The sequence below is a fragment of the Alternaria burnsii genome (assembly GCF_013036055.1).
Source record: "Alternaria burnsii strain CBS107.38 chromosome Unknown 751, whole genome shotgun sequence".
Lineage (NCBI taxonomy): Eukaryota > Fungi > Ascomycota > Dothideomycetes > Pleosporales > Pleosporaceae > Alternaria > Alternaria burnsii.
In genome coordinates, this window is record NW_024066131.1 from 133094 (window position 1) to 157362 (window position 24269).

General features: G+C 46.4%; 7 protein-coding genes across 7 annotated transcripts; 2 read left to right on the forward strand and 5 right to left on the reverse strand.

Moving 5' to 3' along the window:
- Positions 1–1054: 1054 nt before the first annotated feature.
- GT037_010845 (uncharacterized protein) lies at positions 1055–3013 on the reverse strand (the record flags this gene model as incomplete). The annotated part of the gene is made up of 4 exons (XM_038935892.1): positions 1055–1112; positions 1191–1928; positions 1983–2684; positions 2886–3013. 4 exons carry the CDS (start codon positions 3011–3013, stop codon positions 1055–1057), a joined length of 1626 nt encoding a protein of 541 aa, XP_038781446.1.
- Positions 2940–5519, forward strand: GT037_010846 (uncharacterized protein; the record flags this gene model as incomplete). Its single annotated transcript, XM_038935893.1, has 3 exons — positions 2940–3001; positions 3564–3598; positions 3961–5519. The coding sequence occupies 3 exons, from the start codon at positions 2940–2942 to the stop codon at positions 5517–5519; spliced, it is 1656 nt and encodes a 551-aa protein (XP_038781447.1).
- A 409-nt stretch (positions 5520–5928) lies between these two features.
- GT037_010847 (uncharacterized protein) lies at positions 5929–8849 on the reverse strand (the record flags this gene model as incomplete). Its single annotated transcript, XM_038935894.1, has 6 exons — positions 5929–6434; positions 6531–7629; positions 7677–7721; positions 7782–7897; positions 7979–8746; positions 8801–8849. 6 exons carry the CDS (start codon positions 8847–8849, stop codon positions 5929–5931), a joined length of 2583 nt encoding a protein of 860 aa, XP_038781448.1.
- Positions 8850–9613: 764 nt separating this feature from the next.
- On the forward strand, positions 9614–11803 carry GT037_010848 (uncharacterized protein; the record flags this gene model as incomplete). The annotated part of the gene is made up of 1 exon (XM_038935895.1): positions 9614–11803. One exon carries the CDS (start codon positions 9614–9616, stop codon positions 11801–11803), a length of 2190 nt encoding a protein of 729 aa, XP_038781449.1.
- A 463-nt stretch (positions 11804–12266) lies between these two features.
- Positions 12267–14087, reverse strand: GT037_010849 (uncharacterized protein; the record flags this gene model as incomplete). The annotated part of the gene is made up of 6 exons (XM_038935896.1): positions 12267–12843; positions 12895–13270; positions 13320–13428; positions 13478–13659; positions 13708–13843; positions 13896–14087. Coding segments are annotated over 6 exons (1572 nt in total), but the record flags the coding sequence as incomplete, so codon positions are not given.
- A 1880-nt stretch (positions 14088–15967) lies between these two features.
- GT037_010850 (uncharacterized protein) lies at positions 15968–17056 on the reverse strand (the record flags this gene model as incomplete). Its single annotated transcript, XM_038935897.1, has 3 exons — positions 15968–16509; positions 16564–16958; positions 17007–17056. The coding sequence occupies 3 exons, from the start codon at positions 17054–17056 to the stop codon at positions 15968–15970; spliced, it is 987 nt and encodes a 328-aa protein (XP_038781451.1).
- Positions 17057–18783: 1727 nt separating this feature from the next.
- GT037_010851 (uncharacterized protein) lies at positions 18784–21993 on the reverse strand (the record flags this gene model as incomplete). Its single annotated transcript, XM_038935898.1, has 5 exons — positions 18784–19452; positions 20323–20626; positions 20678–21535; positions 21584–21838; positions 21929–21993. The coding sequence occupies 5 exons, from the start codon at positions 21991–21993 to the stop codon at positions 18784–18786; spliced, it is 2151 nt and encodes a 716-aa protein (XP_038781452.1).
- Positions 21994–24269: the final 2276 nt, after the last annotated feature.

Consider the following 24269-nt stretch of genomic DNA (forward strand, 5'->3'; position numbering starts at 1 on the left):
TGGGCCCCTACTACATCCTATCGAGCCTTCAAGTTGAAGCTACTTGTAAGCTCTCTAAGCTCAAAGAAGTTAAAGGAGCCAAGAACAGGGAAAGGAGCGAATCTGCTTTCAGAGAGAACAACGTTGGACACGGCTGGTGAGGCCACTAGCAGGGTTCAGACCAGGATTGCGTCTGTAGTCCTTCATCTCTTGGCTCCCTTGGCGGCATCGTCATCAGTCCTCTATGCTCCTAATCGGTTCCCGGCCCTCACCTTGGCTACGGAGTAGAAGGCCGCTTGTTTGTCTACGTTCATGATTTTGTCCCGCCTTGCGCCCCTTTGTTCTGCATACGATTTTGCCTTCCAAGTGCTACACCCATGTCTCATGGCCGGGCTGAACGTACTGTGGAGATTGTGTCCAGCCCGTCTAGAACTTGAGCTTCCACATTGTGGGTGAGCAAAATTCTGCTGGACCAACCTCGTGTCAAGCGACACTACTGAGTGAAGATCCTGAAGCTTCGGTATGCATGTTTTTGTTCATGGTGTTGTCTCTGCGTTCCGTTGACGCTCTCCTGCAGTATGTATGTCCTTGCATCCCGTCCACTAGGGCAGATGTTGGACGGTCGCCTTCGGCTCACACACGTCCAGATCACGTCGAGGTAGCTTCTGCGCTAGCCTTCCATCTCTTTGCATATCTTCTGCGACAAGTCGACTTATTTAATGCGGCGCCTGTTTGTGCTGGCAAAGTGTGCCAGACTGGCTTGGGGCTCCACGTGACTCGAGGCTGGCCCGATAGCACAGTTAGTATGCTAGCATACAGGTTTTTCCCCTACACATAGAGGGATAGTAGTTATTGTGTGCTTTAGCATGTGTGTTGGATGCTTGTAGTTCAAACTAGGTATCGAATCACAGTATGTATAGGCTCTGCCTGAACTGTCACATACCACTACAGATCTGCGAGTATCAAATTTAATCTCTGATTGTCAGGTACGAACATGGCACTTTGATATATCCCGAATGGCACTGTTGTTTCCTATGCCGTAAGTGTCTAGGATTGGTGGTTGTCTTCGCCACTTCTACCAGTCCTGACCAACCTCATCGTCCTCGGTGATCATTACAATCGTCGCACTCGCACTTGAAGTCTTTCGGACGGGCAGTGCTAATGTCGAGAAAGTCAGTTTAAGACTTAGAAGTGCGATTGCGGAAACTTACAAGTCAAACACCTTGTGGTCGTTAATGTTGTGCATAAGATAGCGCATGATCTCCTCTGGATCTTGCTGAAACGGAAAGAATTGTTTGCCGTTGATGGTGCAGCCAGGATGGACATCGCCACGTCGGTACTGCCTGTCGAGAGGGTGCAGTTCGAGAACGTCGAAGCAGTTCTCGGTTTCCCAACAGCCATGATCTATCTCACAATCGTTTTCGACAAGATGGGAGGTCAACTCCCATGCTTCGCCGGCAATATCCTGAGCGTCCTCGACTTGCACGACTTGCACGACTTGCCCAAAGCTATTGATCCAGCAATCAGGTACGATTTGCCTCTCTTTTTCCAAGTAGAAGGACTTCATCAAGGCGGTGAGGATGTTGATACGAAGCTCTTGAAGTCCCAACGTATGCGAAGCAGCCATGGTAGAGGCTCCGCTGCAGTCGGTACTCCGAACCTGAATCGTGAGTTCATCTCCCTTCCATGGACCTGATATCGCCGTTTCCATGACAAAGGGCAGTATGTTGATGCGGACATCGTCCAATAAGATGGGGCCTTGCACCTCAAGTTTGAGGGTGTATTTCATCGTATTCAGTTCGAACGGGCTAACCATAAGGGTCTTCGGGTGCGATGAATCACTAGGATAACGGTAAGAGTCGAAAGTCTTCCTCAGAAATCTCCGTGAGTTCTTGAATCCGTCGAAACCAGTGTGTACACAGTTTGTTGTCAAGATTAATTCGAAACTGCTATGTTTGGTATGTATGGACGTGCCATGGCCGAAGAGAAAGGGTTTACGTCACGCGTGATAGATGTCCTTGTTAACATGGATGATACCACAGTTGAATTCCGTATCCTTATCCAAGTCGATCACAAAGCCTTCGGTAGGACGCACAACCCGAATGATTATATCCCTGAATATTGGCTGTGGCAGGTCGAGTAGAGCCAGGGCCTTTTCCCGCTTGTGCACTCGTAATCGTGCTCCGCCATCTTCCGTGGTAAACCAAGAGATGTGATGCAGATCTGGAACAATGTCTGGAAGTAACTCTCGAATCATCATATCCGGGGGATCGCAGCAAAGATTGGTAGTCCCCCAACTGATCTCGCCTCCGGAACTGTCTCCGTATATAGTAACTGCGTACAGCAGCCGGCCATACTTTCGTAGCTCCAACTGACCTCCTAGTATAGACTTGAAGATAGCACTCGTAGACGGGGCATTGAGGTTCAAATCCGTGAGTCCATGAATAGGAGGGAAATACCTAGTGTTGACGAGAGAGACGCCGACACTTAGATCCAAGTTCCAGATCGCGTGCAGAAGAGGCGTGATCTCGAATCGCTCGAGTGCACCATCTTTAACTCGGTCAGGGTGTGCAAGGCTTCGATAAAGTTTTGGTGTTGTCAGAAGGCACAGGTCGAGTACAATCTTCCGAAACCAGTGCGCTTGTGTGCCTATACGAGTGAAGAAAGCACCCGGTAGTCTGATGATGGGTGATTGTCGGTGGCAGCTGTAAGAACAGTAGCGACTGTCGATCATAAAGGTGTGGTTAGACTAGAAGGCAGAACCTGCATCGCGATACAATGTCCGACACGATGCAAAGAGGTGTACGGGAAGCTGTAACTTCAGACACAAACGGAAACCATGTATATCGATGCGACATTGCTAGGAATCATTACCGTTGCAGCTTATGCGTGTTGGCGTGGGGTACTCAACCAGATAGCTTATGATCTGATTGCGAAGTTCTGCTGGCAGGTCTCGAACAATGAAGGGCTTATTCGCGTCGATGGGCTTCGAGTCGCCGCGAGCGAGGGGCGGAATGGTCTTGTGAGTGACCATAACAGCGGTGCAGGTCGTTTCGGTTGTCATATCCAGCGGTCGTATGGAAATCGATTGAGGCGGTGGTGCTAGTTATACTGGAAGGAAGAAGGATTATATAGCTCTGTAGTCAGCCAGGCAACAAGATCATGGGCGGAATCAGCCTGAATCTGCGGAGTGAAATCCTCGCCATATGTTAGATACTCGTTCGATCTAAATAAAATCTTAGTGTAAGATAGTAAAAGAGGTGAATCCTTGAGCTTCTGAAGCTGTTCGCTTGAGCGTTGTATCTAGTCATAGTTACAACAGGAACCAACACGGCCGATGAGTGTTGAACGTGTTGATTTGAGATAATGTCGTAGCTATGCAACAGGTAATCCTTGTAACTTTCCTACTCTCCTTTATTCTTTGTCATAAGGGTTGACTGTATAGTTGCTTGTCATAATCAACAACGAGCGGGTTTAGATACACATTGACGATGGGTCACAATTTTTGAGACACTCTGGTTCCGTACGGAGTGCCTGGCTTGCGATCTAGCGCGACGACTTTGTCAGTGATTCTTCTTGCGTAGTCATGAATGTGGGGTGATGCCGAGGGAGGCATATTGTGAGCGTGTCTAGCGCGAACCCTGGATCTCGGGATGACGCGCTACGAGAGACGTGGCATTCTCCACCACGCTCCCTTGACTGGTCTTCATAGGATGTAAATGATGCCACCCAGTTTGGTCGTGCATGAACGACTTTACATCCTGTTCTTGTGTCCGATGAAGATGCCCGGCTATACGGCACGCGGTCAATGGCTTGGCCGAGACGTGTTCGTGCTTCGGCCTACGTGACGCGTAACCTTGTTGAACATACGTTCATCCGTTCATTCCTCGTACAAAACGAATGAGACGCTCTCTACAACGCGCTAGGCGAGGCATGTTATTCCGTTCAACTTCAGAGGTCTCGCACGACTAACAATCGCAGCATGGCTCGTCCTACCCCTTGGCAGACACCCCGCTCGCTTTCAACGCACGCCCCTCCTCTTACATAGCCCGAATCACGACGCCCAGTCAGCCAAGTCGCAAAGAAGCAACACAGATGACGGAGACAAGCAGGAGAGAAGCAAATTTGCGCGGAGTGTGCTTGAAGGAAGCACGGTAGCTCTAATATCACTCTTCGGGCTAGGCCTCGGCGGCTATGCCTACAGCCTATTCTATAAGAGAACGGTTGCGAAGAAGATTGAGAATGCCTTCGCGACAGGGTATAGCTCGCAAGAGCGTGTTGTATTGGGTCGCATCTCGTACGGCACCGAGCCCGACAAGATTCAAGAGATTGTAGAGAGGGAATACTGGGTTCCAAGGGCGGAACAAGAAGACATCGATAATGTCGTCAGCGGAAAAGCTAGGGGAAGATACCACCTGGTCATCGGCGAGCGAGGTACCGGCAAGCGAGCGCTGCTGCTCGAGGCCATGCGGAAGGTCAACGGCGACGGCATCGCTATGCTGGAAGCCCACAACGATCTCGAGGTCTTTCGAACCCGGCTCGGCAAGGCCATCGACTACGAGTTTCACGAAGACTACATCGGTGGCCTGTTCAGTATCCGCGGACCAAGAGACAGCTCGCCTCTACTAGACATTGAGAGGGCACTCAATCAGATGGAAAAGGTAGCCTTGTCGCTGAGGAAACGACGCGGCAAACCTCTCCTCATGATTATCAACAACATCCACCTGTTCAAGGACGACGAAGCCGGAAAACATCTCCTGGAGATTCTTCAACAGCGCGCCGAAATATGGGCGGGCAACGAACTTGTTACGACCGTATTCACCTCTGACGAATTCTGGACCCTAGAGCGCCTGACACCACACGCCACCAACATGAACGTCATCAGCGTCAGAGACGTGCGGAAGAACGTCGTTACAACAGCACTCAAACAGTACCGAGCCCGCTACCACAACGAAGATGTCCCGCAAAGTGTCCTAGACCAAGTCTTCGCCAAGGTCGGTGGCCGCCTCATCTTCCTAAACCAAGTCGCCAAGTCAAAAGATATGCTTGAAACCTGCCAGCAGATCAACCGGAGAGAGAAGATGTGGTTTCTAAATAATTGTTGGATCTTAGGTGACTCCATGGATGACGACGTCGAGGAGCAACAAAAGTATTGCGCCGCCGCCATCGTGCTAGCCCGCGCCCTCGTCCTCCGCGAACAAGACACATCGACATCTGATCCCCATCAATTCTGCCTTCCTCAGATCCCCTTGCACGAGGCCCGTCAAATCATCACGCGCGCAGATTTTGTGCACCCCTTTGACCATATCAATGTTATTCATATCGATGCGCATGGTATGGTGAGAGCGGATTCCGTACCCATGCAAAATGCCTTTAGGGAGGTCGTTCAACAGTCGGGCTTTGAGGAACATTTGAAAGCGACGCTGAATAGGTTGGATGAGTTGGAGAGCCTGGCGAGGACAAGGGAGGTTGCAATGAGGGATCCGCCGGATAGGAGTGGGGGCATTGTGCCAGTGCAGACGTATTGTGCTAAGCTCTAAGAGTTCGGGACATGTGTTTGTTACAAGTCAGAGCGCATTCGCAAATATACATGTGCTACGACAAGCAGTAGTCGTGACTCTGTAGAAACTGGGACAAACATGGCTTGGTATATACATTCGACTTTGCGCTCGTCTCTCTTAGAGCAATTTATTCTTGGCACGGCTTCCATTATCGGTTATGAGTTCGATCAGCCTCCCTCTCGATACTCTCGGTAGAAGTTGTAGATTCACCGGGTAGCCTTTCACATGTGTCTTCTCGGGTACGGTTGGTTGCATCATGCAGTCTTGCTAATTTGTGCAGCTTTGTCTAAACTCAATGATTTCGTTCCAATCTCACGCTTCGCACTATCACATTGTTGCGGCCACTGGCATTAAGTGGTAATCTCAAATACTGCGAATCGATGTGACCTCATCCTGTACTTGCCCTGCGTGCGGCAGTTGCCGGGCGAGGATTCTTCGATGAACTTGCGGTTGCTACTTGAAGCTTAAACTGCCTTGAAGATTCTAGACTTGGGGTTTTCGTGCGCTCTGTGCTGCGAAGATGTTTCATTCGGTCTTTACGACCCACAGGCCAGGTCGCGACACTCGTACTGCGGATCGGTGTTGATTCATCTTGTACCTGCGGTGTGTGTGGTATGATTGCTGGGTTGGGAGTCTCCGGGGGGGTTGCGGTCAATCCCTGAAGCTCGTTCTGCCTTGGTGATTCCGGATCCGGGACTTTGGCGCGTTTTGGCCCTTTCGACCAGAGGATGAGAGTTATAGGCCAGATCATGGCACCAACATGCCTCGCAATCAAACCCTTGACCCAACCAATCGCCTTTCTTTCCCAGCGACGTATTTCGTCGGGATTTATGTACCTAAATGCTAGCCATACTGCGATGACGGTCAAGAGTAGCGTCAAGATCTCAGTACTCACTGTCGACAGTCAGTAAGTGTTCTTCCTGTTGTTTATAAAGGCTTTATTCAGGCATCTCTATGTCAAACTCATGCAGGTTTGCAAGGTCTACTTACCGAAGATGCCGCCGATCTTGCCCCTATGAAAAACGCCATCGCTACCAGAAATTTGAAGATTCTCGAATCCGTCAATCTTGAGAGCGAAGAGCGCCGTGAGAAATGCGAGTGGTGTGAAGATGATTGTGATGACGGTAAAACCAATAACAGCAGTGCTCAAGATGAGACTGCTGTGTGCATCTCTGATACTTGCGTGTGTGCGCTTCAGGTTGAGCATGTCCTGTATGCTCTTCTCAATTCTGTCTGCATCGCCATCGATTTTCTCTACTCTTTTCATGTACTGTTTGATGGTTTCTTGGGAGGCCTTGATTTGTACCCAATTTGGTGGAAGTCGTTCTTCGTTTGCAGGTAAGCAATTTTCAAGAAACTGCTTCAGAACGCGCTCCTGTTGCTCGAGAACGTGCTTTATCATAGCAAGCTCACTTCGCACGTCGGATATGACGTGTATGAAGTATCGCTCGCGGCGATATTCGAGTTTGTTGATGTTTGACTCATCTCCAGGAACCTTCTTAACGTAGTTTGTCACTTCCGACAAGATTCCAACGACTCTGGTCTCAAACAGGTCTAGTGGAGGTGGATACTTGACGCCGTTTGAAGTGTAGTGCTCGCCAAATCTGTCAATGAACCCAGTCATGATCAAGCCGAGGTGAGCTTCTGCATCTACTGGCTGATCATCTTTTAGGAACAATGCTCCACCCCTTTTCTCGAACGTTCTCTCATTATCGTAATCATCAAGTGCGTATCCAGTGCCATGTGGCATAGTGTAAGAGGATACAACAGCTTCACCTAACTTGTACAGCCAGAGCTGCGGCACCATGAGAATGAACGAAGTCCCATTGATCTTCTTGCCTTGTCTCTCCCGATCGTCGTAGGATTCGAAAGTATCTTTACTCTGTGAAACTACTTGGTCTTGATTCCGTAGATCCAGGGCTTCACGAGCAAGTCCCGGATAGTAGGCTTCGTCCAAGGTGCGTCCTAGAAGGTCGAGATCTAAAGCGTCACGCATGTGCTGTGCCTGGCTTAGCTCGTCTTCAAGAACCTTTCGCTCTTTTCTATCTTTCACTTGTTGATCGATGGTTGTAAGCACTAGATAAGGAAACTACGAATGTTAGCATCAGAACGCGCAAAAAGAGCACGAACACTAACCACAATAGCCGACCATTTTGCCATGTATGTGTTATGCAAGCCTGCCTACTATATTTGTAAGTTGCGCAGATGATAGAGATGGGATGGAACTAGCTTCTCTCGTACCCCTGTGGGATCCTGGAGATCCCTTGATTCATAAGATGGCTCCATATACGTAATGGTAAGATGATTCGTCCAACGAATTTTGGCTAGAACAGCTTCCGCTATGGCGTCTGTCTCTCCTAACACAAGTATTCGTATGATGTTCTTAATAGCCCGTTAGTTTATTCAGAGAGCAGAAGGCTTATCCTACAAATACGAACGCAACCTGTCGAGCTTAGCTGGGTTATCCTCGACGAATAAGCGACGCACACTAACGTTGTTTCTTGGGACATGGATCCAGGTCATTTCAGATGCTCGGATATTTTGGGGACCAAGGCGGGTTACTCCATGGCTCTGTAGAAGCTTGAAAAGCGTGGTTGTTTTTGTCCATACTTCGCCTTCCCCATCGCGAACCGGGCGAGGGGAGACTTCGATGTAAAGACTCTCGGGAAGCGACCGCAAGAAAACATGCAGACCGATCAGGAGGTCCATGTCATTTGTACGGGTTCGGGTCAAGTTCATCTCGTTCCAGGCTTCTGCGTTGAATCTCAGTAAATCTGCTCCATGAACTAGCAAGAGATCAACGGTTTCAGGAATACCCGACGCGGCAGCTCTAAAGAGCAGACTGTCGTCTTTGAGCAACCCTTCCTTGTTGATCTCTGATCTCAACCACTCAGCCATCTCAGTCGCACTTCCAAGGACTCGAAGAATAACTGCTAGTATCGCCGATTTTGCGGCTTGGACCTCGTCGGTGAAGCGACTTTGGTCACTGGTCTCATCATCCAATCGATCCCAATAAGGCGTGAGTCCACCCGCATCATCGATCTCTATTTTCAGAGTATCCGGAGACTTTAGCTTGATATTCTTGAGCCTGTCTTCAAGTTTTGACACGCTGTCGAGTTTGTCTTGTAACGCACTGCCGAGTATGTCTTTTACTATGTGTGTACTATCCCGGGCACTCCTAGCATAGAGAACTGCTCTGGTAATCTCTGAAAGCTTCATCAGTATACAAAGTAGCCACCATGTGATTGGATAGATCATACCTTCTTCGAAATCAAAGCTCTCTATTAACGTATTAATATCTGTTGCCATGCTGAGACCGATGTAGCGTTTAGTGGTAATAGGATGTTGGCCGAGAAGAGTTCCACGTTGAGGAGCTGCCGTACTACTTATTCCCCCTCTACCGACACCCCCTCCGTCAGCGCATATTACTGGCACGCGATTCGACCAGCTTTATGTAGGCTGAGCGTATCATCATCAAACGCTCGACGCCATCATGCAGCCTCGCCCCAAAGTGTTTTCCAGCCTCGCGCGTGGGTGAAATGTCTGTAACTGGCCAAACGAATGCCAGCGATAAGGTAGGGGCAGAATCGCAGCGAAGCTCGGGCAAGGCATTGGGGATGTTCCAAGACTTGTCTGATCTCAGCCACCCCTGACATCAGTTGTGGTAAAGCATATATACCGCTTACGTCTAAGAGGAGACATGCATCTCGGCTTTCAGCGTGTGTAGATAATCGCTTCCGGTGTACTCCAATTCGAGTGTGTGTTCACAAGGATTTCTAGGATAATGGGTTGCGACTCGCGATGGGCGTTTCGGAACCCCGCTTTTCAGCTTTCAGCCTCACCATGCACAATCTGAGAGCTGCCGAATCACAACCACCAGCTCGCTTTCCTGTCTCGTTGGCGGCATATCATGGCTTGTTCAAAAACCGGGTTGTTCTCACCGGTTCTCATGATACCGCCTAGTGTTGAGACTGCATTTATAGTGCCTCAGACGGCTCGATACCCAAATGTAACGTTCCTCTCCTCGTCCTTGCAGATGTTACAGCGGCCGGAAACCACCCTAAAATTAGATCATGGATAGAACAACAGCCCTGAACCCCGACGAAAACGACGTTTATGCACCGTTCTCAGAAGTTTGTGGATCAAGAGAAATTCTCCGCGAAAAGCTCCGGCTCATCAGCTATTGTCAGGACCGCAGCTTTAAGCCTGAAAAGGTCATTCGGAGACTTCGCTTTCTAAGCCTTGCAGCAGCTGCACAGCATCCTCTACTGGCGACGACGCCCTATGAAGCAGCAGAGACATGCACTCAGTGTGCACAATATCCATTGTTCGATGCCGCTCGCGATGCGAGAAACAACCACACGTCTGAAGAGCTTTGCAGACTGCGACTCACAGATTTGGGAGACCTGGAAAGCTGCAAACACTATGTTGCTGTTTCATACTGTTGGCGGCAGCCACAAAGCCCTTCCGAAGAGGAGACGCTTGCACCGAGGTACAAAGTTCTGGATGGCGAAAAAGAGAGAGAATGCCGGGCTCCACTCAACGTTATAAGGCGCGCTATAGACTTTGCGATATTCAAAGGTTATCGTCTCATCTGGATAGACCAAGAATGTATCGACCAGGACGACGTTGAGGACAAATTACTGCACATCCAAGCTATGCATTTGATCTACCGACAGGCTTCCGATGTGGTCGCGGTTCTCAACAGCCTCTTAGATAACCAGGCGCAGGTAGATATACTGGAATGCGACAGTCTTCATGAATTGGAGGAACAGTATGCTTTCAACCATCTGGAAAGCTCGGAGCCCCGGAAACAGATAAGGCGTAACCTCATTACACAAACTATACGGCTTGCTGAGTCTCTTGCGAGTGACCCTTGGTATACACGAGCCTGGACGTACCAGGAAGCACTCCTTGCGACTCGACCCGTCTACCTACTGATCCTGTGTCAGTCCAATTTGCGCGCGCCGTCATTCCAAATAGCCGTTGGGTCTCAGCTCGTCATCTATGACACTAAAACTGCATCTATCCTGGAGTCAATGCTGAACCATCTCGATCCGTATTACTCTACGCTTCCTGCCTCTTTCCAACCTCCAGACTATGGCCTGTGGTTGGAAGACCTTGAAGATTGTAAAATGCAAAAAGATAAGCTTTCATCTGCGATGGACATTCTGAGGGACTCAGTACCAGGTTGGAAGGAACCACCGCTTCGCGTGGCTCTCGAGGTCCATAGGTTGTCCGCTCGCGATGCGATACAAAACCTTCTCCGGCGCGGTATTACGGACTGTCTCGATTTGATTGCTATATGTGGAAACATTTGCAACTATAGTGTTCGTCTTGACACAGATATGATTCGCAAAGCGCACATTGGACTGAGCGTGGCTTTGTTCGCGCTCGCGCTCCTCAACGGCGACGTAAGCCTCGTTCTCGCGCTCAATCGCAATACAACCTGCTCTATTACGGACAGCTCGAAGGCTTTGCCCACTGCCAGTATGAAAGAGGTTGCGATATTCCCCCGAAAGTACGAATTTATTGATTGGGTTGCGCAATCGATCTACGGCTGCCGTATACGTTCTCCAACATTATTGTCAAATGGCCTCCTGATGAGGGGTATCCTTTGGCGTATTCAGAACATCGATATGAGTACAATTCGACAAAAGTATATTCAATATGAAGACTCAATCATACAAGAAGACTGTCCGGCTAGAATCGTCCAGGAGATTGTTAATGTCACCTGCCGATTTCTCAAAGAGAGGAATGAAATTGCCCTCGCTCGAGCTATTGAGACGACTTATAAGCATCGGCAGCCACGCCTGGTCTCTAGAATTATGCGCTATTGTTGCATCTCCATCGCAATACCCGAAGACCCTGCAATTTCTGGTTGCAAGCTACTCCCCGAAACAGCTTACAAGTATGGCACTTTTGAGGATGAGATTGACCACGATCCACTAATCTTTGGTCCCAACAGACCTGCATACGTCTTCACCCCGTACCGCGTTCTCATTGAGCAAGAAATTCGTGATGGAATTCCTTGGTTCCTACTTATGTGGTGGATTTCCAGGATTGAAACTACTCCTAAAACCATACAGAATAAAGATCTTGCTCAGAAGGAAACTCGAACAATACCTACCATGACTAATATCTTCAGTCAAGGGTGGCCGAGCAAGATGAAAGTGGATGAGAAATTGTTCATTGGTGATGTCAAAAAGCTCATCACGAGCTATTCGCTATCCGAAGAGATCTATCGTCTGCATTGTTTCTAGCAAAGACGCGAACGATATCCAGGAGCATATTGCTCCTGTACCGTAACGAGACAAATTCGCCAGCAAAGATGAGGATCACATACCTGTCAATTGAAGATCTTATGGCAAATGTTGTCGCTGCACCCCTACCAAAGTGAAGTCCGACGCTATCATGTCGCCGATGCAACCCTGTTACCAACAATACTCATCAGATGATTTACCATCTTGCCCACGTGTGGGAAGCCGCACGAATCACATCTATGTTTCTCCTCGCATTCATCAGCTAGGTGTTAAGGCGCTGTGATGCCTCCAGACTCGTCGTTGTACGCTACGAAAAGTGACGAGCGGCAGCGCGAACATCTCCGAGCACACCGCGTGCTCCGCTAAAGCTGTACCTGCTGTTGCAACCCTCAAGAAGGCACGTTCAGTGGTAACACAATTTTCTTGAATGGCATGAATATCATTAAACGTTTCCCTTCTAATTTTATGCATAGGAATGTTGGTGAAGTATAGACCTCTGAGACGCCGAGTCTTCCAACCCTGGCGACGGAGATTCGCGAACGATAGTAGGAAGTTGTTCCTCCACGCGCACAGCCAACGCACTCTTCCCTTGCTGTTCACCCCGTTCCTCGTCATCCAATGCATCCGCATGAGTTGGGGAGTCCATCGCACGTAGCTCCACGACTCTACCATCTTCTTCAACATCCATAATTGCAGACAGGCGATATGGATCCTTTGTTTCGCGGGATGAGGCCTTGCTTCGCTGTTGTGCCGTAATAAACCCATTTTTCTTGTCCTCCAATGACTTGTAGCTTCGTTTGCTCGTGGAGTTGTAAGTGCTGGGGTTTGGAGCGTAGCTTGAAGAATCCTTCGTGGGCATCTTAAACCCGTTCTGGACGAACCGTATCAAGTTCCTGATGGTGGGGACGGCAGCGCATATATGTGCGACTCCGCTGGATATGAATCCGGTGATGGACGTGCCTGCCACTGTGTAGGTTGGATCGGTAGTGTCGACAACACCTGGTAGGAACGGTAGGCGTATGATGGACATGATGATAACACTTTAGAAGAGTTAGATTACACGAATCGAACGTTTTGAAGACAAGACTTACCAGATACCAAGGCTAAAGAAGACGAGTAGCTGAATCTTCTTTGTAGTCTGCATCTGCAGCTTCCATACGATCGGAATAGGAAGACTGAAGAGAATAGTCTCGGCGATGATTTCGTACACAACCGTCAGTCTCAAGACGGCGATGTAGTTGATGCATTTCGCAGTTCCCTGCTCTTCGAGATTCCAGATAGCGCGGACTGGAATGCATTGGAAGGCAGCCAGAAAGATTAGAGGGACGGTGAACAGAGCCGTGAAAACCATGAAGGCGTAGACCGCCCGCTTCAACCAGAGATTGGGAAAAATGCGAATGTATAGACAGAGAATGCTGTACTTGATAAGGAGCAATTCGACACCCCAGAACATGGTGGCAATATAGGCTGTCTGTAGTCAGTAAACTGCTATGAGAGCTGATAGACCAATACATACTCCATCTTCCGATTGCCACGACGCGTGGATATGTCAGATCCCATATATGATGGCCGAGTCCCGCTTTGAGGTTCAACAAGAGCGCTACAGTCATAGGGATGACCAGAATCTGCACGACTGTAAGTAAGACAAAACTAGCCTCTTTATCGAACACTTACGACCGCTATTAGATGGAGCCAATCGTCCCACCAAAGCTTGTTACCGCCGACATATCGGGAACCAAAGCGCATTACAATCACGATGATTGGTATGATGCCAGTCACGTATGCCACGATTTTAATGGGGGTCGCCATATCATTGTGCGGCCTGTTGCAAATGGAGGCTTGGGCGCGGAGCGTAGCTGCAAAGAAATTAGTATTGTTGCCTCCAATCACTGCGATAAACATACCGAAGGTCTCATCGTAAGTGCATCGCTTTTCCAAACACGGCTGCAGGATCTTGGTCGAGTTCTTAGAATTGCATTGGCATTCCAAGTCAACAAGCCCACAGCCAATGGCAGGCACGTTTTCCGTAATACATTGCAGCTGTGCGATGGTCAGTTACAAGAAAATTGCTCTCGTGCGGTGTATATCTTACGGCGCATAGCGGAATCTGGCTCAGTCCATCCAGTGCCCCAGCGTCCGATGAGGCAGCGTTTGTCGTGAAGCAGAGGACGCTGACCAGCAGCACAAAGGCATACACTCGGCGGAGGGACAGAAGGAGCATCTTGGCAAGGTGGTTTACAACGATGTGCACGGACAACGATGATTGCTTTTCATGTTCGAGAAGCTGTTATTATATTCCGGGGAACACAGGAGTTCTACCCAAAAGCTAATTGCGACGATCATGGGCAGCCATGTTGGTACAGAGACTTAGAGTGCAGGGTTCACTCTGGAAACCGTAGTGGATAAGCGCACGGGCAAGGCCATACTAGCTCGCCGAACCTACTCATGTCTTGAAACTTACTCAGTTGTCCTATGAAATGTGCCGATGGTGTCGACTTCTACATTTTGCCGGTGGTAGGTGGATTAGGGCATAATCACGAAACCTTTTCGACGCAATCAGTGGAGCTGTATTTACGACCAAAGAAGGGATAGACCTGTCATGGAAGCTGCCACTTTATACTTTGTAACGGTGCCCAATTTGGCCACTGGTGAAGTGGTACTGAGCAGTCTGCCAATGTCTGCTTCAACTGCTCTGGCAGAACGATAACTTTGCGATAAGCGATAGGAACAATCGAGCCGCCCTGCAACGCCATGGCGCGATAAATCAAGCCACCCGTGGTGGGTATCGCGTAGATTACCAGTTTGTGGATACCCAGGAACAGAGTCAGCTCTAAAGAGCGATGCATCTACCAGTAAATTGGATGGAAGGATTCAACCCCCTGGAGCGATCATTGCTCCACCTCCACAACACCGATCGAATCGTCGGCAATCGATCATTCTGTGACGATCACGTACTCGCCGAGCTATCGGTCATGTCGGCAGGATTGTCTGTTGCGAGCGTCCGTGAGCTGGTAGTCGGTACGCTAATATCTTCATTGGCTGGCTACGGTAAAATGGAAATCTCCGTGTCATCGGAAGTCCGCTAAAGGTCTGCTCGGTGGCTCGCCACACTTTCTCCGATGTGCTCGTGCGCAGTGCTTCACCCTGCTATAACCTTGCCTACGACCCTACGGATGGACGAGGTGCATTTTGGTCTGGAGGCCTGATTTGTTCGCGACGGCCATTGGTTTATGCCTTGGTGGCTTACGACCCTGCATTGCGGAGAATACACAACCCGGAAGCTACACAAGTAGTCTGAACGTAAATTTGCGGAACGCACCACGAACAACGTCTCGTAACGAAGGCACCGACTTCGTCCCTGGGATCGACAACTTGGGCCAGGAGTTTACAGCCTATTGCAACCAAACCAAAGCAGGCGTAGCACAACGCATACCCAGCACTGCAGAGAGCTTTCTTTATGAAGGCGGATCCGAAGCGGCAGACAGCCGTCCATGGCCTTCGCAGAATGAAGCCGCACATGCGCCGAACCAAGCACGCGACCTGTTTTACCTTCATATGCCAAAGTGAAATCGAAAGTGAAAGTGACTGGTTTCAGAGAATGGACTCGCTCATGCACTCGGAAGAGCACTTTGCTATGTGTGGAAGGCGGAGCGAAAGTCAACCCAAACACAGTAATGATTCAAGACGAGACCACTACACCATCTTTTGAGATGGGTATTCATTGTGAACCACCCATATCCGTCTTTCAGGCGACCCGTTCCACTCTTTCAAGATTTAGTCGAATTGTATAGGTCCACAGCAGGGTCTGCAGTTGACCGACTCCACTCACTTACGCCACTTCTGTACGTGTTTCTAGAAGACCAAGTCTATGATCATCGCTCGCATGTGAATTACTCAGGTAGTATCGACTCCCGACAGCCCCGCGTCACTTGATGCTTGTATCCCCGACGCTTGTTCGCAACGCCACACCCGGACACAGCACTGACAAAGATCACCAGGGCAGCTACCGCACCCTGAATATACCCGTGACTGCGCCACTGGATAGCGTTTCGAAAGCAAGGTCGAATCCGATTGGCGAAGCCAGGACTAGGTTGACCGAGAAAACCGCTAGAAAAGTGCGGTTTGTTTCGAGTGTTAACGTCTATGCATGTACATTTGAAATTTTCATGCATACAGTTGTCCTGATGTCGTTATGAAATCCAAGGTATCACTCGAGCTTTGCGGCGCGCAAGGTCGCGTATCCGATGAAGTTTCACCTGGTCCCATCTTCGCCACTGAAGGTGTACGAATCGCAGTGCTCGGCATCTTGTTCACCATAACGTCGCTCTCGTCCGTCTCAAAAGCCCTCAAACTCATGGAAGCTATTCCTGGCAGCCCCATCTTACTCAATTCCACTAGTTGGTTGAGTGCCACAAACTCCAGCTCTAATTTTACAGCATAAGCAAAGCTGAAAACAATAAATTTGAGCTGCAGATAACCTGCAAAGTCCATAAAGACGATGGCGACATCGAAAGCAATGGCGACGAATTGAACAAGTAAAAGAAGACACATAACGCTCCGTGTCTTACTTGACTGTGTGAATCGGCCCTGGAGGTATTGGTATGCTGCGCGTAGATAGAGACAGGAAAGAATGACGTCCTGGACAGCAAAGGTCACGACTTGGACCTTCTCGACGCGGTCGTGAACATACTTCCACGCGCGTGTGTCTAAAGTATACAATCAGCATAGCTTACCATCTGCGTTCCAGAGGGATCACTTACCAGTTGGACGTCCTGCATATTGCGTCGTCCTCATGCCTGATAGCACTGTGATCATGACTGTGTGCCACACACAACCATTAAAGATGATCATACCAAGCACAACTAGTCGTGCTCTATGACTTTCCAAGATTATGGTGAGTCGACTGTAGAGTACCATCGAGAACCCACTAATCATGCCAACCCATCCAAGCTGTTGCATCGTGAAGCCGACCTGCCACGGACACCTCGGTGCATAGAACTGGATAAAGTTGCCGACTTGACGTATGGTCAGACCCCACGTAGCGATCAAGATAGAATAAAAGTAGATTCCAGGACGCTTCTTCATGGTGGTGAAAAGACGAATGGTAAGGGTCAAAGTAGACCAAATTGCCACAGCACCGAACGCGATGAAGAGGCTGCGAAGTCGTGAGCATATTGACAGTGTCATGCAAATGGTAACGTACTGTGTAATGTCCACGCCATTAACCCGGAAGAAAGAGGTCGGTGCACTCATACTGGAGATGGCAGTACTTTAAGTTATCCAGGGGGTCTTTTAGCCTATAATGTCTGGGCCTCAGAGAATGCGACGAAGATGTTTTCGCGGTTGTACTAATTGTTGGTCGTGGCCCACGCAGAACATATAGAAGCTCGTCGACATTCTGCCGCAGAAGAATTGCCTTGCTTTTCCTCTAGCATGCAAGCTGCGAGTATTGCTACTATTCCGGTCGCCTGCTGTCAAAAGCATCATTGTGATTGGAAGATGTGTGTTCCTGCGGAATAGAGGCTGCCATATCTGGATATGTTCGTGGAAAGGTCTAAATATAGCCATCTCTCATGGTGAAGCGTGATACACATCCACCGAAGCGGCATACCGATAGCAGTAGGCGTGAATATTGCGCAAAGGAAAGATCACCTCGATTGGCTCAAGGGATTGTATCTGCTCTTTGATGCGAACACGCCTAAGCTCAACGAAGGGTAGAGTGGAAGGTTTACGAAAGTGGGGCTGCTGACATGCTTCGGCGGTGGTTACTCATCAACCCAGCCCCGCCCGTCGTTCCCTCTATAGGACCATCGTGGCTTCCCGTACACCAAATATACACCGAAGGATCTCGTGCTATCTGATGAGCTCGATGCGATGGCGCTGGGTCGGGAAACGATGCACGGGAGGCGCGAATGACAAGGATTACAGTGACCGTGCGCCAGTTGCACATAATCGCCAGTTGCACACTGTAAGGGGCTACGCCGTATTAAGCAGACTGCTCTAGTTACATAACGTACAGCTTAGCGCTAACTAAAGTAGTAAAGTATAAGGCCTATAAAAGAGAAGTTATATACGTAAAAAGAACTTTTCTTTTTTTATCTTTTTTTTCTATATATAGAATAAATATAAACTTATTAGTAAGCTTCTTTTTACTTTTAATAACTTAGAAGTATAGTATAACTTTATATAATATTAATTACTTAAGTTTTATTAAATATAAGCTAAGTAGCTTATATCTCTAATATTATAAATTATTTCTAAAGTTAATAACTAAATTAGAGTTAATATCTAGAGTTAGAGTTAATATCTAAAGCTTATTTATAGATTAAGCTTTTTTTTTAGTTTTTATATCTAAATAAGCTATTTCTAATATTAATATCTAGAGTTTCTTATATAGGCGCAAAGTTAATATTTACTAATAATTATTTATTTTAATATAACTAGGCTCTATAGTCTTCTAGTAGAGATTTTAGGCGTAGCTTCTTATAAGTAGAGTATATAAGATTATATTTAATATATAAGAAGCCTAATAAGATACTATAGTATATTACCTATTACTTTATTAAAAAATCTTTTTAAACTTTATTTTACTTCTAAGTATCTAACTTAGTTATCTATGCCTTTTAAAGTATACCTAGACGGGGATTCTTTAACTATTAGGATAGTGTCGAATAGGTTCTTGCGCGCTAAGTATGTAAATTCAACGATAGTTATATATAAGGGCGATAGACGTTAAAGCAGAGGTGCTTAGAGAAGACAACGCGGGGACGCTAAGAAGCATGTAGATAGTAGGACTAGCTAGGGAGCATAAAAGTAAGTATGAAGAAGCAGAACGAATGTTTGAAAAGACGCTAGGAAATTATAATAAAGTAGAAATACAATATAGTAGAGTATGCCAACAATTGTTCTATTCTGTTATGACAAAGATGCTTTCTTGGAATAGAGGCATATCCGCAGTAAGCAGAGTCTTGACTGTGTTCTCATGGGCGTCTAGCTGAGGCTACAATGAGAGGCTTGGTGTAGACCCTATTCTTTCTATGCTCCTTAGCACTATGCTTAAGTAGCAGCTCTACGATCCGCTCGTGGCCACCAGCCGAAGCTGCCTGAATTGCATCCTTGCCATCGTGTGTACTTGGCGCGTTCACATCAGCGTCGTTTCTGAGCAGCAGATCTGCAATTTCCATATAGCCCATAGCTGAAGCTGCTGCAAGAGGACTACCATAGCGTCCATCTCTTGCATTTACTTCAGCACCCTCTTTAAGCAGCAACTCTATAACTGCCTTATGACCCTTAGCCGAAGCTACCTGAAGTGCACTGCTATGGTATCCGTTTGGGGCATTTATGTTAGCGCCATTTTTGAGCAATAGCTCTACGATTGTCTTGTCGCCGTTGTATGAAGCTGCCGCAAGTGCGCTGCAAAATTCGCCACTCCCTTCATTCACCTCAGCGTCTTTTTCAAGCAGCAACACTACAATCGCCAGATGGCCCTGAAATGAAGCTGCTTCAAGGGCGGTGCCAAGATCTTCGCTCTTCTCGTTTACATCTGCGCCCTCTTCAAGCAGGAGCTCCACGATTGCCTTGTGGCCCTGATCTGAAGCTGCTTGAAGTGCAGTGTTGTCTAATCCACTTACCGCGTTCACATCGGCGCCCTTTTTAAGTAGCAGCTTTACAATCGCCATATGGCCCGAACGTGCAGCTCGCTGAAGTGCGTCGCCCTATTCTCTACTCTCCTTGTTCACATTGGCGCCGTTTTCTAGGAGTAACTCTATAATTGCCTTGTGACCCTTATCTGAAGCTTCCTGAAGTGCGGTACAATAGTTGTTATCTAGTGCGTCCACACTAGCGCTATTGTTAAGTAGCAACTCTACAATTGCTTTATGGCCCCCTGATGAGGCTGCCTGAAGTGCTCCGCGGCAGCGTTTACCTATAGGATTCACCTCAGCACCTTCCTTGAGCAGTAGCTTTGTTGCTCGATAGTGTCCGTTGTATACTGCTGTATATAACAAAGTCTGCTGGTAGCTATCTTTCGAGCACAAAAGACCTCCTTTTTCTTGCCCGGCATTTACAAGCATGTTCTCGATTACACGTGACAACCCAAATCGTGCTGCAAGATGCAATCCTGTGCTGATTTTAGGAAAATATTGGCTGTGGTATCCATGTCTGAACTTCGAAGCCTCCAACGCCTGTGTGGCTGAGGAAACTAACTTGCTGTTGTCAAGAAACGAGCAGATGAGTGTACACATTTCTTCTTCTACTATTGCAGCGTGCTCTCCCCAATGCTTGGCCGCATAGTCTAGGAAATCGTTCTCCTGGATCCTCTTTTCGTACTCCTTGTCAGAAGTACAGCTCCCTATTTGAAAGGCGTCGAATGATAGGTATGTAAGGCATGTTGAGGTAATCTCTAGCAGAGCTCCGGGGCTCCACGTGCCTATAATATGCTGAAAATACTCTTGCGTAGTGTAATGCACAAGACGGACAACAGCGCTTTCGCGATCAACAACAACAAGCCCACCACATACAGACAGCATGTCTTCTAAGTCGGGTAGGTTGTCTGAATCGAGTGCTAGTCTCCCTGGCTCTACTGCTAGCGCACAGCATAACTCGGTTGTAGTGAGTGGCCTTTTTGCATACGTAATCCACAATAGGACTTTCTTAGCTAGCTCGTACTGCCCGTCTAACTGGCTCTTAATTCTTTCCAAAGCACCGTTATATGCGTTTTTCAACGCGGCTGAGCCTCTTGAGAGGTTGTCTAGCGTTGTTTTGACCTTTTTCGCCGTTGTTTTGTCTAGGAGAGAATTGATATGTAGGGTAGCAAGGAGAAACCTAAAGACTCATAAGTCTGTGCTACTTCATAGAATAAGAGAAAACACTTACATGCCATCTGCTCTCTCCGAAATCCTCTCTTCTATAAGTTTCTGCAATGCGGTGTCATGCTGAATGCATTTAGGTAGTCGGTACATCTGACCAGCTACGAATTGCCTTACATCTTCCTTACTAGCCCGAATTTCCAGCCTCTCCTCTTGTTTGAATTCAGCCTCAATCTCTTGAATGAACCGTGACGTGATCATAAGGCGGACATCTTCTCTTGCCTGCAAATCTCGAAGTTTGGCTAGAAATAGACTGCGATTACCGTCGCTATCTTGACACTCGTCTAGAGCATCGACCACAATATAAATAGTGGAGTACTTTGCTGTTACCTCTTGGAGAGTGGTAAGGATTTTTTCAAGTACTGGTTTTGTGCCGCACTTCTCATATTGCTCGTATAGCCGTGCTATAGGCTCGGCCATCGATGGTCGACGTTGCGCCAGCTGTTTGACAATGGCCGCTACCATACTAGATGCACTCTGCTCTTCCTTGGCTTTGTAATTGCAGTATAGATACGCAACTCCGACTGAGCTACTCTGCACGTAACTTAAGAGGTGGTCAATCGCGATTGCGGCCACCATAGTCTTGCCAGCACCAGGAATTCCTGGGCAGAAGAGTGTTCCCTTTGGTGTGTTGATCCACTTTGCGACTTCGGCTGCGTCAAGAAACCATTGGCCCGTCTCCTTCTGCCTGCGACCTATAATGTCTGATTGTTGAGCGGGATAGTTGGTGGACGAGATCCACTCCATCAAGTTTCTGTGCTTTACATCGGCTTGGTCTTGTAGGACGTTGTCTACTCTAGACTGTATTACAGGCATTTGTGTTCGAATGACATTTATGTCTTCTTTGATAACTCGAGAAAGTTGCCTTCTTAATGTGAGCTGCAAAAACTATAATGTTACTGTAGAAGCTTACAAATGATCCATCTGCAATGCAATACCAACCAACGATTTCAAACGCTCAACTCGATCCAATATACTGGTGATTTCTTCTTTTTTGAACTTCCATACTAGGGCTTTACCCACATGCTGTAACCTGCCTCTGCCTGTCAATTTCATTTGCAGTGCTTCAAGAGCTTGCTTGTACTGGTCGAGTGGTCCGTTCTCGACTCCAAGGGCTCGGATAGCGGTGTACCACGGTTCATCAGCACTTCCACTCTCAAGACAGAATCTTAAGTTCATTAGAAGACTGTGTGCGTTTACAGTCTCAACAGAACATCTTTTGTAATCTTCCGAAGCATCTTTGACATCGTTTAGGTACCCAAGAACCTTGGCCGAGAGCTGGAGAACTGCGATGATGCTAGCCGTGACACTAAGGGGATCCATTGTTGGATAGGATTGATAACAGATGCCAATTTGTTTGGAAAAGGAACGGAAAAGAGATGAGAATTGGTGAAGTAGCGATATTGTAAGTGTCTAGGCTGAGAATTGTCGCAACAAGGCTGAACAGCTATACCGTGCCACATCTTATCGATATCGTGCCCCACCACCTCACGGACGCAACCACCTCGTGGACGCGCGGCCTCACCAAAACTACCTCAAAAACGAGGCTGTAAAGCTACACTATAAGGATATTATCACGATATACTTTGGTGGTGAGTTTGATTAGCCTTGATATATATACATATATAGCTATAGAAATCGAGATGGAGTTCTAATCGCGCGGCCGTGACGCAAGGTTGGAAGTGGTGATCCTGCAGCACCTCCCTGAGGTACCATATCACCTTGAGGCCTCGTGATAGGCCTCTTTTTTCGGAGTAGCCTTGAGACTGCTCTTATTACGCTTTCTAAAAGTTTTAGTGGCTTTTTTCAAGTCATTTTGCAGCCTTGCGAGCCGCGATCCTCAAAGCCTTTTCAACGGCCTTCTCACTCTCCTTCTACCTTGTCAAGCTCACTATAAGCCTCCCTTAACGCCTCCACTCCTTCCTTCTTACCCTCACCTCCTTTGCCTTCTCGCATTGCCTTACCATATTAGGTTTTTAGAATTGTAGCTGCTCTTATTCCTCCTTCTAGAGTCGCAGTCGATCGCGCGCTTTCTTTACCTTCCTTAGAAACTAGAATACAGCTTCACCGTGATACTCCTTATTATCCTTAGAGATAGAGGCTTACCTCGTCTCCTTCGCGTTCTATTATTAGCTTAGCTTCCTTATTTTCTTCTTAAGGAGACTTATTAAGAGCAGGAAGAGGCCTACTAATAAGTTTGTATTTATCCTATATATAGAAGAAGAAAGATAAGAAAAGAAAAGTTCTCTTTACACGTACAACTTCTCTTTTATAGGCCTTATACTTTACTACTTTAGTTAGCGCTAAGCTATATATTATATAACTAGAGTAGTCTGCTTAATATAGCGTAGCTCTTTAAAAAAAAAGTATAAAAAGTAGAGCTACGCCCTTTAGCTTAATAAAAATAAAGTTTACTATAGAAGAGCTAAATTATAGTTACTTAGAAGTATATAATACATCTATAATTATTAAGTATTATAATAATAATAATATTATTATATAGTAAGAGGCTATACTTCTCTAAGCTTAGTTTATACTAAAGTAAGATAGACTAAAGTAGTAGTTTATAAAGTATTATATAGAAAATTAAATAAAAAAGAGTTATTATTATTAACTAAGAAGTAATAATACTAATTCTATAAATAATAGAATAACTAGTTAATAATCTATATAAAAGATAACTATTTAAGTTAACTATAATAAGTATAATAATAAAATCTATTTATTTTTTATACTTATTATAATCTAATTCTACTATCTTATCTATTTTTTATATAAGAGATATTTATAATAGCTTTACTATCTTAAGTAGTTCTATTATTCTAGATAGTTAGTCTTAGTAGAATATTAGTTATATAATTTAAGCTCTACTTTTAATTATTAAGCTCTTATTATAGCTTTCTAATAGTTTTTTTTTATAGAACTTATATAAAAAAGTAATTTTTTATTATTTTATAATAAATAAGCTAAGCTTAAAAAGCTTTAAAAAGCTAAAGAAACTAAAATTAAAAAAGTAGCTTATAATTATAATATAAAACTTAAAGCTATAAAGTATATAAAGTAAAAGAAATAAGTAAAAAAGAAAAAAATAGAAGAAGCTAAAAAGATAGCTAAAAATAATACTAATAGCTTATTAATAATACTAAAAAGCTTATAAAACTTTTTAAAAAGAGTAAGTAAAAAGCTTTAATAACTTATTATAAAGGTTATCCTTAGATTACCTAAGAGTTAGTTCTTAGGGATAGAGTAGGCTGTAATAGACAGGGTTAGTGTAATAGCACGATTAGTAGATTAATATAATATTATAAAGGTTATATAAGAATAAAGTATAATTCTTAGATTAAATACTAGAGTCTTATATAAAGTTAAGTTAAATATACTAAGCTATAAGAGTTTAGTGTCTAAGCTATATACTAATAAGTATTATACTTAGTATTAAGCGTATAAGTACTTATTAATAAGTAGTATAGTATTAGTCTTAGTTATTAGCTAACTAGTCCTGCTTACTACTAAGCACCTGCTTTAGGACTAGCGTGTACCTACTTACTACTAAGCAGTTACGTAACCTTAGCGTAGTTACTATACTGTAATTCTTTAAC